Raw genomic sequence first — 16,729 nt, 5'->3', positions numbered from 1 at the left:
TCTGTTGAACTGTAATGAATTGTCTCATAATCTATTCCATCTTCTTGCCATTAGCAGGCTTTGAATGTTCACAAATAGGAGCAAAGAACTCATTTTCCAGAGCTTTAATCACACAAAGAGGGAATGCCTAATTCTCTAAATGAAATGGTCTGTGATCACTGAAGCAGAGATTTAATATATCACGGCAAATTAGGTAGATTTTAATAAATTACTTATCTCCCTGAATACTTTACATATGCTTAAGAAGGAACATAGCCTGTTTGCAAACAGTGAAAACCCACAGCCTATAAAAATCCTTTGAAGAAAATGACAAATAAAAAAGTAAATTAAAAAATGAAATGCATTATATCCTAGACCTCTAGAGACAATTCCTTTGCAGCATTGATTCACAGCTCCATTAAAAATATCAATTAAATCCTTCAGTGAGATTGAGTAAAAGCTAGAAAATTAACTTTCTGAGCTGCTTTTCGAGGATCTGGTTATCCAGATACACCCTAGCATTGTACAAGCTTGATGTAAATTTAAAAAATGATAAAAAGATACTCCTTTCAGGTCTAACTAAGCATATCAGAATTTGAGGCATATTTTTAATATTTTCTTTCTATGTCATAAGCTAAGTTTTCAAAGTGTAAATTTCATGTATCTGTCTCTTCTTTACATACACACATTCCTGGATCCCATATTACCATTACAAATACATGAAAACAATACAAATAAGAAGAACTGTAATTTTTAAGAAAGAAAAACAAAAAACTTGCAGTAATTTAATAAGTTGGTGCCAAGTCTCATTCTTTATATTTAATTGATAGAAATGGCATGCATCAAAGAAAATGCATACTGAGCTTTAATGTGCATAAAATGGATATTAGCATTTTAAAGAGGAAGATTAACACGTTTATCCAAGTAATTTTCATATATTGCTTCTAATAAAATCTTCACAGTGCAAAACTCTTAATGAGGCTAATCATACACATTCCATTTAGTGGGACAATTAGGGATAACATAAAAGTATTTCTTTTTCATAGGTTTTCTAAGATTTATGCTTTTTGCTTATTAAAAATAAAAATGCGAATTGCATTTCAGTTCTTCATAAGAAAATGTTGAAAATGCAAATAGACTTTCTCATGTTATCATGTAGGTATAAATTATTGAGAGGGTGTTGCCCACTGTGGAGAACTTAAGTCCTGAGGGGGTGGCAGTCATGGGAAGGAGGGAATAGAAAAATAAACAAATGGAAAAAGTATACAAAACTTGAACACTTCAAACCCAGGCCTCCTCCCTCCCAGCTTCCCTTGAATTATAGATTACATACACCAGAGTAATTACAAAAATCTTATCTAAGTGCTTTCATGTGAGCATTTACTCAGGAGTAGGAGATGCCTCTGGAGCAGTCTCTTTCAAGCCTCCAAGTCATCTCTGTATTGCTCGTAGACAGACCGTAGGGCATGGAGTGCTTCGACAGTTACCCTGAGCTTGCCAATACCTCCACCATCTGCTCGAGCATCCAAAACTAGGGAGAAGATAGCAGAAAAGTGTTAATATCGTTCAACAGATTTTTCTTCAGAGAGCCTAGCTGAAACAGTAGTTGAAAAGATGAAAACAGCTCTACAGAAGTCCAAAGTTCACTGGTATCTCAGAAATCTAAAAATCAAAGCTTGTCATATGTGTATGAGTGTGTATACACATTTCAGATGTACTGTATGTATGTATACATATTGCTTGTAGAGTTAAAACTAATGATCTAATCCTGAAGTTTACCCAGTGGAAAGGCTATAGATAATGATTCCCACAGAATCAGAATTTCTTAGTAGGAAATAAAAGTCTAAAAGGGATCAAGATAAGACAATGAAGAATTTGTTCTAACATACCGTGTTAACAAATATCAGAATGGCAACTTACTGTAAAGAAATTACATGATCATAATTTGAAATGGTTATTTATATATTTTTAAAGATTTTTTTTATGTGGACCATTTTTAAAGTCTTTATTGAATTTGTTACAATATTGCTTCTGTTTTGTTTTGGTTTTTTGGCCACGAGGCATGTGGGATCTTAGCTCCCCAACCAGGGATGGAACCTGCATCCTCTGCATTAGAAGGTGAAGTCTTAACCACTGGACTGCCAGGGAAGTCCCCTGGTACGCTTATTTATCTTTCTAAGGAAAACATTCCATTTAAAATAGATTATATGTGAAATTAGAAAAAGTTAAAATGGCAGACCCAGAATCTTAAGGTCTATGGATTGGCTTTGAGGGTCTATGAACTGATGTTGCAAGAAAGTGGATGTAAAATTTTGAGTGTCTGTGGGCTTTTCTGGTACACCAGCTTTCAGTGGTGTATCAAAGGCAGACTGTTTGATAATTCTCTGAGCTCAGTGGTGGGGGCCAAATGGGATGCTGATTCAGACCCCAACCCTCTGTGAACAGTGATACCTACTAGTGACTCAAGGCCAGAATTTTGGACTTTGTAAGTCTTGACAGCACTTATGAGTCTATATAGTTTCCTATGTATTTTGCTTGTGGTTTTCCTTGAACTTTTAATATGTGTGTGTGTTTAATTCCAAGAAAATTTGTAAGGAAACCTTCAAATAAAACTTAGTATACAAAGACTTAGGTGGAGAAATGAGCAGGCAGGGAGATTGCAGGGGCACAAATGGTCCCCAGCGCACTGCCGAGCCTTCACCTCTTCTTTGGAACGCCTCACTTCTATGTCTGGCACAGAGCAACGCATTAAAAACCTAACCTTACCAGCGTTTAATTTTCTGACTCTTTCCCAGAACAAGGCCACAATAGCTGTCTCTATCAGACCAATGTGATCATTTGTGGTCTTGCAGAATGAGAAGATGGCTTTTGAAACAGCACTGACTGTAGAAAAGATAAAGAATATAAAGCACAGATACTTTTGAACATTTTTGTCAGACTCTCTTGGTTCTGGGTGTTTTTAATAGGATTTAGGTTCATATTTTAATCCTCTCATCTTTTTCTTCTGTGTCTGCCAAAGTTGTGATAGTATGTGATATGTATAGTTTATAAAATTTCCCAGAATAGGTTTCTAATTTGGTTACTTGGTCTAATTTGGTTAATTATTTGGCTTGATCCTGACTTTTGAGCACTTGACACACATCCAGGACAAGCAGCTTGACATGTGAACCACAGCTGAACTATGGTGTAAGCAGAGTGCCTGGCACTTAAGAGGTGCTCAGTTAAGTGTTCATTTAATGCATGAATAAATGAGTACACAAACCGTGTACATTTTTCCAGTGATGGATGGCTCTGCTGACTTAAGAAATGAGATTAGGACTCAGCCTCGTTTCTTCATTTATTGTACAGCCCAGGCCATCCCTGATTATTATTTTTAAAAGTCTTGATTTCATAAAGTACAGTGCCTTCAGTATGTTCTAAGTATGTTATATAAGGATAAGGGGTAGAAATTAGGCATTGTTGGGACTCACACCTGGTGAGGTGAAAATCTAGAAGAGCACTTTTCATCAGGAGTCCCTAACTCTTCCCTGAATCCTGATGAGAGGCAAGTGACCAAAACTACTCAGGTATTTGCAGTGACTATATCACCGGACTGTAACACTGAAGTAAAGAGAAGCCTTGCAGAATACACTGTAATGATCACTCAGAATAACATGCCTTAGCTGAAATAAGGGTTGACAGCATGAGGCTTCTATAAACAACATGACAAAAAATCCACTGTCCACGTTTTTGTCCCCCACAACCCCCCCAATACTAAACAAATGAATAATTCCTTGAGAAACGCAATTAATTATTTTTAAATTTCTGTTGATTCAAAGGAAGGCAGGGAAGGAGGGTAAGGGGGGGATGTAGGGAGAAATTCCAGCCTCAACAAAACATCAGCTTGAGTTGCAAAGGATTCAACTAGTGTGTGACTCAACGTCCTTGCAGCCAGCAAAAAGAAGGTTTTAATAAAGAATTTGGATTTCAGCAATTGCTGGTTGTACAGATTGAGCAATACTTCCACCCATACCATCAATACTTTGCTCGATGATGTCTCTCCCTTCCCGAAGTATGTCAGCGAGGTCAACGTTAGCAATGCCGATGTCCTCACACTCCAGATCCTGCTCATCCTCTGGAGGGTCACTGACCACAGTGAAGCGAATGCTGAGAAGGGAAAGAACAGAGAACATCACCACAAAGTGAGGAAAAAAAAAATCACAAATGAAACAAAACTCCTGAATGGGTTTTTATCACAAACTGTGAAATCTCAGTTTCCAATTATTCCAATAAAAAGAAAATTATATAAGTTATTATATGAACGATTAGAATTATTATAGCACACCCAGACTTCACATGAACACTAATTCACTTTTCTAAGCACTGATTATCATTTATCACTAGAATCTGAGAAAATTACTAGGCGAAGAGAAGAACCAGATGTTCACTCTATTATACATTATCTGATCATATTTTGACATGTCTACTCTTAAGGCTAAAAGGATCAAGTGAATAAAGACCAGGGAGGGTAGGGCAGCTTTTTCAACAGAAATGCAACATTTTCTATAGAAATGCACAACTTTGGAGTTTCTACTAAGCAATTTAACCAACTGTGTTCTATATATTCTTAATTATGTTAGCTAAATGTTGTAGCTCTACCCAATAGCTATACGAAATGTTTGTATTAGTTCAGCAATCTTTCAACTTACAATCATAGCATCCAAGTTTTATTTTACTTTTAGACATATAATTGGAGGGTTCTGATGGAACTGATTTGAATTAGTGGCTTGTGTTGAGGCCAAACACACTTGGACTGACCAAATGACAGGAATTTACAGTTAAGTACTCTTTTGATATGTCTTGGCAGCATAGCTTAAACCACGAATGCTTGTAAACGACCATTTTAACCATTTTCAAAATCTATCCATCCCAAATCAGAAACAAAACAAGAAACTTGTTTCTTAGATAACACTGTTAGGTAAAAACCTAAGTCTCTGGGATGTCATGCCTTGAAAAATATGCACCATTAAAATCCTTTCCAAATGCTTACAGGTAAACATGACAATATTTTAAAATAAGTTGCTAAAAGTATTCAACATTTCATTTCTTTACTAAGTCCCTGTTTTTCGATAGCAATAAATTCTGATCAGGAAATAGAAAGATGGATATTTTATATGATGCATAAAATAGAGAAATTAAGATTAAATGGTTAAGGGCATCCGTTCTGGGTTCAAATTTCTGCTTTCCTATTAATTAGCTGTGTGACCTTGTACAAATTACTTAACCTCTCTGATCTCGGTTTCCCTATCTGTAGAATAGTAATGATTCACTGGGCTCTTTGTGAGGATCAGATGAGATGATACATGTAAATGGTGCCTGGAACACATTAAGCACTGAGTAAATGTTTGCTCTTTTATTATTACTATTTTTAATCTAGGTAGAGCTCCTTAAGCTTCTATATTTCTAAGGGGAGAAAAAAAGAATGCATGGGAAAGGCTTGTCTCAACTGAAAACCGAGACACCCAAATTATACAATGACTGTATCACTCATTAAACAAGAAGAATGATGATGAAAGATATTGTCCTAAAATGAATATACTTAGAAAAGAAGGAATTAGAAGTGATATTTGGCACACATTTTACACCCACAAGACTTACAGAAAGGATGGAGGCTACAAGATTGTAATACTATTAAGTGTTATCCTTATATAATGTCTCATATCTAAGGATAATTATCTATATACTTTACAAATGCATACCATTACCTCCACTGAATATATGAGAATTCTGAGACAAAAAGAAAAAAAAACCTTCTAAATGCCAGAGAAAGGGCTAAAAACAAAAAATGCAATATTTCTGGTTTAGATTCTATAGAGAGCAAAATGAGATGTCAAATACAAAATTAAGAAACTAAAGTTAGGCTCTAAAGGGAGGAAGGTACACTAAAATAATTTAAAAACTACAGCTTGGCTTCGGCTAAACTGTACATACACATACATGGACACATACAGACACATCTTATCTTACCTTGAACCCTGCCAAAAAAAAGAGATGAAACCTTGCTTTACGTGCTGAAGAGGCTTCACTAACCAGCTTAAATGTCATCTCCTCGGGTTTGCCTTCATGTTATTATTACTTTTTTTATTCCTACTTTTTGTTTTTGGCTGCGCTACAAGGCTTGTGGGATCTTAGCTCCCTGACCAGGGATTGAACGGGGGCCTGGCAGTGGTACCGCGGAGTCCTAACCACTGGACCGCCAGGAATTCCCTTTATGTTATTTTCCATTTTAGCAGCTTGTTCAGCTTTCTCTTAGTACCTACTGTAATATGTAATTGGTTGACTTACTTGTTGTCTGTCTTCCTCAGTGGAATGTATACTCCATGAGTGCAAAGATTTCCTCTTGTTCAGCATTTTAGTTCCTGATACTTAGGTAGGGATCACAAATATTTGTTGAATTACTACATGAACTGAAAAATGGAAGTCCTAGTTGAAGGCTGGCTCATTTGGGGAAGGTTGACTGGAGAAGGCAGGCCTTGGGCTGGGCCTCAAGATTTAGACCTCAAACGTCACCTGCTGTCATTTAGGAAACCAGAAGGCACTGAAACTCCTTAGATCATTTAGCATTTTTGATTCTTTCCTCATTCTGAAATAGTTCGTTTTTATATGAAACAGGATAGAAGAGCCTAAGGGCTCACCTGTGAGTTTTACCTACTGGAGTGCTGATAGTTATGTTGGATCTGTACAGTAGAACATTGTGAAAGGGAAGAAATGAAACCAAAAAGGAACCTTAAGTCGGTGTCAAAACCATGACTTCAAATAAATAATTTCCAGACTCCCATTTCAATGTGTTGCCTCCCTTTTAAAGTGACGCTTGTATATTTGCAAATATAGCATGGGGCAGAATGCAAAGGTACTATATGGGATTCATTATACAATGCACATCATCTTATGTGTGTCAGAGAAGATTGGCCAAACCTATCTAACTGTGGCTCTATAAGTTATCACCAATGTTCAAGGGGGCTACTGTCTGAGAAAATGAATTCTTATAAACTAGGAGGTACTTCAAGTAATGTGACCTCAGAGTACTTAAAAAAGGTGAGAACACTCATTGGAATAACAGTTGTCTTTTGGTTGTGGAAAAATGTAAATGTAAACTCCTTTTTTTTTTCCCCCTTAAGAAAATGATACTGTCAAGGGAGAGAAATGGGACAGGGATATTCTCCCATGATGGCCCCATCCCTCCCCTGGCAGTCCGAGGAGCACGTGGCCGGCGCTCCAAGCCCTCAGCTGTCATCAGCCCCGAGCCAGTCACTCTGCACCTGCAGTGCCTCTTGCAGCATCTAAAATGACATGAACATTTGTGCCTCTGTGGGCATTTAGAAATTTTTAGGGAAACAATGATGGGAGAGCGGGAGTCATTACAGCTATGGTGGACTTTTTTTTATCTTTAAAGCTCAGTTCTGGGCAGTGATGACCCAGCTTCTTGACCGCAGAGAAGTAGATGACATGGCCAGTGCTGTTTAATCACTAGTGACCTGGGATACCCCAGGGGGCTGGTGGTATTTGAGGTGGCCTTGAAAGAAGCTGAAGTATACAAAGTAAGTAAAACCTGAGTGATTATCTACCGTCCTGGGAAAAACAGAACCTCAGGGCAATTAATAGGGTTTTCCTACTCTTTCTTCAGAATCAAGATCCAAGGAGGGACTTCCCTGGTGGTCCAGTGGTTAAGAATCCTCCTTCCAATGCAGGGGACACAGGTTTGATCCCTGGTCGGGGAATGAAGATCCCACATGCTGCGGGGAAACTAAGCCCACGTGCTCTGGAGCCCACACACCACAACAAGAAAGCCCACGTGCTATAACTACTGAGACTGAGTGCTGCAACTACTGAACCCGCATGCCACAACTAGAGAGCCCGCACGCCGCAACTACTGAGACTGTGTGACACAATGAAGATCCCACATGCTGCAACTAAGACACGACGCAGCCAAAAAAAAAAAAAAAAAAATCGGGCTTCCCTGGTGGCGCAGTGGTTGAGAGTCTGCCTGCCGATGCAGGCGACACAGGTTCGTGCCCCGGTCTGGGAAGATCCCACATGCCGCGGAGCGGCTAGGCCCGTGAGCCATGGCTGCTGGGCCTGCACGTCCAGAGCCTGTGCTCCGCAACGGGAGAGGCCACAACAGTGAAAGACCCATGTATCTAAAAAAAAAAAAAAAAATCCAAGGAAATAATACATGTATTTCAAGGAGTTAAAGAAAAAGCCACTGTCAGATCCTAAGAGCTAAGAATTTCAGTTTCATTTCATGAAACAGAAGGTCAGATGCTAGTTTGGAAGCTCTTTTGAAAAATATAATGTGGTTAACGTTCACTTCCTGGCCTCTAGGAAACAGATGAACCTCAGCCTCTTTCTCATGTGGGGGAGGGGTAAGTGCTGGTTTGAGGCAGTGAGAGGCTTTGTCACTGATGGGCCATAAAGGCAAGGAGAAGAGGACAATAGGGAGATAAAGGGTCCACCCAGGCCAACGGGGACAAGCCAGCAGAGGGGCGTTGGCGAAGCCCCCAGCTCAGGGGTTGATGGGCAGCACTTAGATAACTCCTCAGACTGCATGGATGGGAGCTCACTCAAAAGCAGGAACTTATTTATTTATTTATTTATTTATTTATTTATTTATTTATTTATGGCTGTGTTGGGTCTTCGTTGCTGCGTGCGGGCTTTCTCTACTTGCGGCGAGTGGTGGCTACTCTTCGGTGCGGTGAGCAGGCTTCTCATTGCGGTGGCTTCTCTTGTTGTGGAGCATGGGCTCTAGGCACATGGGCTTCAGTAGCTGTGGCTCGCGGGCTCTAGAGCGCAGGCTCAGTATTGTGGCTCACGGGCTTACTTGCTCCGCGGCAGGTGGGATCTTCCCGGACCAGGGCTCGAACCCGTGTCCCTTGCACTGGCAAGCAGATTCTTAACCACTGCGCCACCAGGGAAGTCCAGCAAGAACTTATTAAGATCAGGTTTTTTTCCTTCTCGAAAGGGTATAATTTCTCTACTGACCAAAAATGCAAAGTGTCCTGTTCAAGTTTGCCCCCAAAAAGCATTAAAAATAACATGAAATGATGAACTATTAAAAAGTGCTAGTGAGGTAAAAATTGGTATGAAAGGCTGATGAGCTATTACAAATAATAATATTACTACTGCTTATAATGACGGCAATGAATACTTACTGTGCACTTACTCTGTGTCAGGCGCTATTCTATCCATCTTACACATATCATCTCATTTAATCTTTACAACCACCCTGTATTATCTCCATTTTACAGATGCAGAAAGTGAGGCACTGGGTGGTTGTCAGAGGTCAGACAGCTAGTAAGTGATAGAACAAGAATTTATATTCCAGCCATTGAGTCCAGAGCGCCCCCTCCTGGCAATCACTGTTAGGTGCTTTACAGTTATACTTGATTGACAATGGGATACTTTATATACTACACTGTACAGTCTTTTGGTTGGCAAAGCATGATAGGCTCTTTACAGTTACTCTGTATGATAGGCAGGGCTGTGATATTTCTAGGAGGAAAGAGATCCAGAGAGGTCACATACTCATTCAAGGACACTGAGTGAATCAGGGAAGTAAGGTGTTCTGCTTCCTCATCTTGTGCTTTTTTTTTCCCCACCACACCACGCTACAGAGATCTACTTTGTATAAACCGCCAGATAATTTAGAATGCTTAAATGTACCTTCTATTAGGCATCTCTTGTTTAAGTAGTATCGCTTTTAAGATGTCTCTCTTGGCTTGGTTGTTTTCTTTATCCACGTAGATCACTAAACCAAAAAAAAAAAAAATCCGCAAGAAGTCACTCAGGAATATGCTACATTAGTACCATTCTGTATGTGTATAAATAACTGTTTTTAGAGACGCAAGTCATACCACCTCACTTGTACGCATGGGAAAAGAAAGCCGCGCTGGAAACCAGAATCAAATCTGAACAGTCATGTGATCTAATGTCATGTCACTGGCAGGTTTACGTGCACACTGTCAGAAAAGATACAAGCAACATCTAAGAGTGCCACATCGCTGTCACTGCCTGTTAATGGCAGTGGCAGTCGTGACAGTAAAAGCCAGCGGTCTTTATTGCTTTGTATTTGAGGGATTTACTGCATTTTCTTTCACCCAAGAAGCGAGTGATATGATAATGTATGGCAGAGAGCTTGTCCTTCCTGACAGCCCTGGTAATTTAATCCTTCTCTCCTGCCACAACATGCAATAAAAGAGGCAGCCTAGCGCAATGGGTCGAGGAAGTCCACAGGCTGACGCTTGCTGGTGGTTGCGTGGGGGTACGGGAGAGACCTGTGGTGGAAGGGAGAGAGAGAGGCTTTTTTTTTTTTTTGGTAGGCGGGCCTCTCACTGTTGCGGCCTCTCCCCTCGCAGAGCACAGGCTCCGGACGCGCAGGCTCAGCAGCCATGGCTCACGGGCCCAGCCGCTCCGCAGCATGTGGGAACCTCCCAGACCGGGGCACAAACCCGTGTCCCCTGCATCGGCAGGCGGACTCTCAACCACTGCGCCACCAGGGAAGCCCGAGAGAGGCTTTTTTAGGGTGTGAAGTTTGTCTTTGGTTTTCAAAGGTTCACGCTGGCATGCAGGAGTGTGGTTAGACTTTACTTGGCTGAAATATAAGATTAGGTAACTCATCTAAAGACCCACCAGGAAGAAGACAGTGAACATGTGAAACTGTAAATGTCTGCACTTTGGGAAAATGGCATCTCAGAGTGTGAACACTCTAATTTTCATTCTGATTATTTTTTCTCAGCTCGGCAGCCTTTCAGTCATGCGTTAACTTCTGAAGACATTTCTTTTTCAGGTGCCATTTTGGAGTTAAAGTCTCTCCTGTGACCAGATCTCAATTTAGAGATAATCCCTGATCAAAAACACACAAAGGGTGAAAGATACCATGACAGTTCTAAAGCCAGGTTCCGTTGGGAACAAACATATTTCATACTGAGAATGTTACCCTGGACAATTTGAGTTCAATCTCAAATTATGATGCTATCAACTCATTTAATCGTTGGCTAGTTGAGCAAATATTAGCCGAGGGCCAGGGATGGCACATGCTGGGCACTGAGTGAGGCACAAAGGTCTGTGTGGAGATGGGCTGGTAGTTTAAGAGAAGGAAGAACCAAGGTCAAACAGCAGCTCTTAGCTTTTTGCTCTTTGCATGGTACCATATTAGTAAATGTGACCGATGATATAGGTTACTGAGATTTACAGGAATCATAAAAGACAAAGGGTTCTTGTAAATTTTGTAAATATAGTGTTCTACTTATCAATGCTAAAAAGGCATGCTTAAAAAAAAAGTCATGCTTTTCCACTAATGCTGGGAGATGAGACCTCATTTGGCCACCAGTACACCAAGCTAAATTTGAACTTTTTTTTCCAAATCAGAATTTTTTGTTTTTGCTGTTAATTACCAATTCAAGATATGGTAGACCATATCCTTTCTGACTTCAGAGTTCTAAAGCTTTTAAGCCATACTGGCCTACATTTCTTTTGTGATAATTTTTCTCAGTTTTACTGAGATATAACTGACATATAACATTGTATTAGTATTAGGTGTACAACATAATGATTTGATATATGTATATATTGCAAAATATTTATCATAGTGAGTTAACATCCATCACCTCACATGGTGACAATTTTTTTTACTCTCTTAGCAACTTTCAAATACACAGTACAGTGTTGTTAACTATAGTGGTCTACATTGCTTGAAGACAAGGGTAATCTCAGTGATTTAAAAAAAAAAAAAAAGACTGAATTCAACGTCTAGCATCCAAATAGTCTTTCAATTAAACTAGACCAGTTCTGATGAATCTCAACAGCTTGAAAAAAAAATTTTAATGTGATAAAATATACATAACATAAGATTTACTATTTTAACCATATTTAGTCATACAGCTTAGTGGCATTCAGTATATTCACACTGTTTTGTAGCCATCTCCACTATCTACCTCCACAACTTTATCATCTCCAACTGAAACCATACCCACTGAACAGTAACTTCCAACTCCCTCCTCCTCTCAGCCCCTGGTAACCACTATTGTACCTTCTGTCTCTATGACTGTGACTAGTCTAGATACCTCTTCTAAGTAGAACCATATAATATTTATCCTTCTGTGTCTGGCTTATTTCAATTCGCATAATGTTTCCAAGGTTCATCTATGGCATGTGTTAGGATTTCGTTCCTTTTTAAGACTCAATAATGTTCCTGTATGTACATGTATATACACATACACACACATACATACAAACACAGCACATTTTGTTTATCCATTTGTCTTTTGATGGATATTTAGGTTGGTTTCACCTTTTGGCTATTGTGAATAATGCTGTGATGAACATGGTGTACAAACATCTGTCAGAGTCCTTGCTTTTAATTCTTTTGGGTACATTTCCAAAAGTACAATTGCTAAATCTTTGGCAATTCTATGTTTAACTTTTTTAAAAAAATCTTTACCATTGAAATTGTTAAAAAAAAATGGTATAGTTGTGACACCTTCTGCTTCATCCAGTTGACCAGCACACTGTATATCCTATTCTCTTAACGAAGACAAAAATAGTGATGGCCACCATTTATTGAGCGATGTTTATTATGTACTATGTACTACACTCAATACTTTCCTTACTGCAATCAAATCTGTTAAGAACCATGCTGACCCACATTTTATAGATGATTAAGCAGACCCAGAGAAGGTAAGTAATTTGCCTCAGGTTACCTAGTTAGAAAGTGGTGGAGCTAGAATTTGAATCCAGGAAGGTCTGCCCCATGGCCTGCCTTCTTAACCTCCATGCTATACCTTCTCCTTCTTCCACATGAAGCCAGAGCTCTTCCTGCTGTTTAAGCTGCAACCATGTTGTTAGCACAGACTGGGATGTGTGAGAGAATTCCATCACTGTATCAAGAGAGGTCATCTCACCCTCCTTTCACTCTTTCTTAAAGGGATATTGCTTTAGATATTTACATCTGGTCCAGGTGCGTTAACCAGTTCTCTTGACTGAACACTTTCAAAAATTCCTTTTCGACAAATAATAAACGCTGGAGAGGGTGTGGAGAAAAAAGAGCCCTCCTACACTGTTGATGGGAATGTAAAATGGTACAGCCACTATGGAGAACAGTATGGAGGTTCCTTAAAAAAGCTAAAAATAGAGTTACCATATGATCTTGCAATCCCACTCCTGGGCATATATCCGGAGAAAACTATAATTCGAAAAGATACATGCACCCCAATGTTTATTGCAGCACTATTCACAATACCCAAGACATGGAAGCAACCTAAACGTCCACTGACAGATGAATGGATAAAGAAGACGTGGTACATACATACAATGGAATATTACTCAGCCATTAAAAAGAATGAAATAATGCTATTTGCAGCAACATAGATGGACCTAGAGATTATCATACTAAGTGAAGTAAGCCAGATAAAGACAAATATATGATATCGCTCACATGTGAAATCAAAAAAGAAAAAAGATCAAAATGAACTTATTTACAAAACAAACAGACCCACAGACATAGAAAACAAATTTATGGTTACCAAAGGGGAAAAGGTAGGGGGAGGAATAAATTAGGAGTTTGGGATTAACGGATACACACCACTATATATAAAATAGATAAACAACAGGGACCTACTGTATAGCATAGGGGACTATACTTGATATTTTGTAATAAGCTATAGGGGAAAAGAATCTGAAAAAGATATCTAACTGTCTGTCTGTCTGTCTATCTATCTATCTATAAGTGAATCACTGTGCTGTACACCTAAAACTAACACAACATTGTAAATCAACTATACTTCAAAAAAAAAAAAATTCCTTTTCGAAAAAACTCAAGCTACTTACTGATGAGTTTGGTTCTCCAAAAGTGTACCAAGTTAGAACTACACAGCTCTCCTGCTTGCACAAACAAGGCCTAGACTGGGGATCTTAATCTAGCCTAATGGTTCTTAGTCTTTAATGCGCATCAGAATCCCTGGAGGATGTGTTAAAAATGCAGATAACTGAGCTCACCTTCCATTTCTAATTCAGTAGGTCTGGGGTAGGGCCTGAGAATTTGCATTTCTAATATCTTCCCAGCTGCTGCTTCTGCTGGTCAGGATACCACTGAGAACCAACGTTTGGGCCCAACACTCCTTTGCCTGATTTTTGAAAAGGATCAGGAACTAGTAAACATTTTTTTTTTGTTAAACATGTGGGAGATAGAGACACTTTGGTTACCTCTAATTAGGTCATGATCCCAAGGACATCCATTTGGTGTTCTGAATTAGATGGTTAAAAAAAATCTACAATTTCAAAACTTGAAATACATCCTTTAAAAAGCAATTCTGGTGATTATGAAACGTATCAGAACTCTCCAAAAGTTAAGCTATTTACCTTTCATTCTCATCAGAAATCACATTTGTTTAGGACTTGCTAGATTTTGACATAAATTTACTGAAAGCATATGTCTCAAACAAGATACAAACCAGTAGTCTAAATACTTGAGTTGATCTTGAATTGTCTACCATTAAAAACACATCCCTCACTTCTGCAGGCTGGAGAAATCCTTATTTTCTTTATCAATGTCATTTGGCAGAAGAAATGCAGATGGTTTAATCATATAAAGGGTTGATAACCTTGAAGATAACTTTTGTGTTAAAGTGTTATCATCCCCCCAGTCCTTATCTTTGCCAAGTTTTTCCTCCCATTAGTAACCAAATCTAAAGTTCTGCATCCTTTTCATCTTCTGCATTAAACTTTAATTGTTCCAACAGATAGACCGTTCAGTGCTCAGAGACTAAAGGCCTAGATCTGTATAAGTCTCATAAAAACTTTGGACGATTTCATTAATCTTTTTTCTTCCCACTGTCAACTCCCTAGAAGACTTTATTCAGCCCAGACAACATTCTGTAGACCTACCATTAATCTTATTCTTTTCCAAACTATTTTCTTGCTTTCTCAGCGTTCTCCAAGCAAATTTTTCAAGCCCAATAAAATACAAATGTTTTGTTCTTGCTACCAGTGTCTAGCAAGTTAATTCAACGTTGATTCTTTTTTTTCTTCTAGTATTAGTAGCCCTAAAAAGATATATATTTTGTGTATGTGAAACTGGTATTAACACCTCTTAATAAAGAGACTGAATTAGGCTACGAATAATCCTGGGGATCACTAGTCTAAACCTCTCAATTTATGTACCTAATTTAGGCCTCAGTATACAAACCCCTTTTGAATAGATTCAAGTCATAATGCAGGGTAAAAATCATTGCAAGTTTTGGTTAACCTCTCGTCTGGTACGGTGTTCAAATAGGAGACAGCATGTACTAAGTGTCCTTTAAATTTTCTGTCTCAATTAAAACGTCAGTTTGGAAATAAAACTACTTTCATTAACATTTAATAAGATTTGGAAGATGTAAGCCTACATTTGACCTTTTATATCAAATAACAAGTGAATGGTTAATCATTACAATAATTAGATGAGTGAGATAGTTACTTATTAACCAAAGATTCAAGGAGATTCTCCTGCAATGAAGGAGATGCAAACGTAGTAATTTAAAAATAAACAGTTTCAGTATGTCCTACTCAAGTAAAAAATAAACCTTCTCCAAGGTTAATGTTATTTCTCAAATTTGCTGATGATCTAGGACTTCATTTTTTCAGATACAGTAGATATAAAACAGCATTAATTTGCTTCTAAGCACAAAGTGCATTCCTCTCCCTTCCCACCAGATAAATATCCTTAAAATTCTTTTCAATTAACCTTGAAAATTCTATATAGTCAATTCTCAATAGGTAGGAATAGAAACTGCAGAAAGGTACAGTAAACACTTCTAATGAATTAAATTCTAATAGATGACTGGTTTTCTTGTTGATATCAAATGACTAATTCATTAGAAACATAAGCAACTCTTAAAATACCATTTAGATAGTAGGGTATCTTGCAGTAAAAGGAAAACATTTAAAACAACCAAATCAATGCCAACCAACCAACCAATAAACCAACAAAAAGCCCCAAACAGACCTAGGTCACCATGTGAGAATGTACAAAATTCAGGATACTTGAGCATGTATCACAGGTTTCATCCAAAGAATGATGTGCATTGCTCCCTAAGCAAATGGAAACCTCTGTTCTGCTGCATCGCCAAGTGTCTCAATGTACAACCAATTTCTAAAAAACAATTTTGTTGTCAGTCCAACCAAACAGTCTACTGCTGCTCTTTACAACGAATAATACAAAAACCAGAAGGGCTCGTCTCTTTTCTTGGGTGGTACCTTCGTTAAAGTTAGTTGACTAGGGACTTCCCTGGTGGTCCAGTGGTAAAGAATTCGCCTTCCAATGCAGGGGACGTGGGTTCGATCCCTGGTCAGGGAACTAAGGTCCCACATGCCGTGGGGCAACTAAGCCCACGCTCAACAACTACTGAGCTCGCGCGCCTCAACGAGAGAGCCCGTGTGCTGCAAACTACAGAGCCCACGTGCTCTGGAGCCCACGCGCCACAACTAGAGAGGGAAAACCCGCACGCCACAACTAGAGAGAAGCCTGTGCGCTGCAAGGAAAGATCCCACATGCTGCAACTAAGACCTGACGCAGCCAAAAAAAAAAAAGAAGAAATAATAATTTTAAAAAATTGAGGAATATTTTTAAAAAATTAGTTGACTAAACAGTTTTTTCATTACTAATAATATCGTAATCATGGCTTACTTTTCTGATACTTTGCAGTTAAAAGATCTCTAGGAAGCTTGAGAAAATATTTTT

General features: G+C 38.7%; 1 protein-coding gene across 4 annotated transcripts in view; it reads right to left on the bottom strand.

Moving 5' to 3' along the window:
* Positions 1 to 1,397: 1,397 nt before the first annotated feature.
* RPGRIP1L (RPGRIP1 like) overlaps positions 1,398 to 16,729 on the bottom strand; it is a gene marked incomplete at both ends in the record, with an annotated part of 94,413 nt that continues 79,081 nt past the window's right edge. For all 4 annotated transcript variants that reach the window (XM_079723141.1, XM_079723142.1, XM_079723143.1 and 1 more), the window contains 3 exons: positions 1,398 to 1,510; positions 3,992 to 4,125; positions 9,679 to 9,763. In XM_079723141.1, the coding sequence (XP_079579267.1) occupies positions 1,398 to 1,510; positions 3,992 to 4,125; positions 9,679 to 9,763 (332 nt within the window). The remainder of the gene's footprint in view (positions 1,511 to 3,991; positions 4,126 to 9,678; positions 9,764 to 16,729) is intronic.

Source organism: Hyperoodon ampullatus, assembly GCF_949752795.1.
Source record: "Hyperoodon ampullatus genome assembly, chromosome: 18".
NCBI classification, from domain to species: domain Eukaryota; kingdom Metazoa; phylum Chordata; class Mammalia; order Artiodactyla; family Ziphiidae; genus Hyperoodon; species Hyperoodon ampullatus.
Note: the sequence above shows the minus strand (reverse complement) of the source record. Positions and strands in the feature narration are given on the sequence as shown.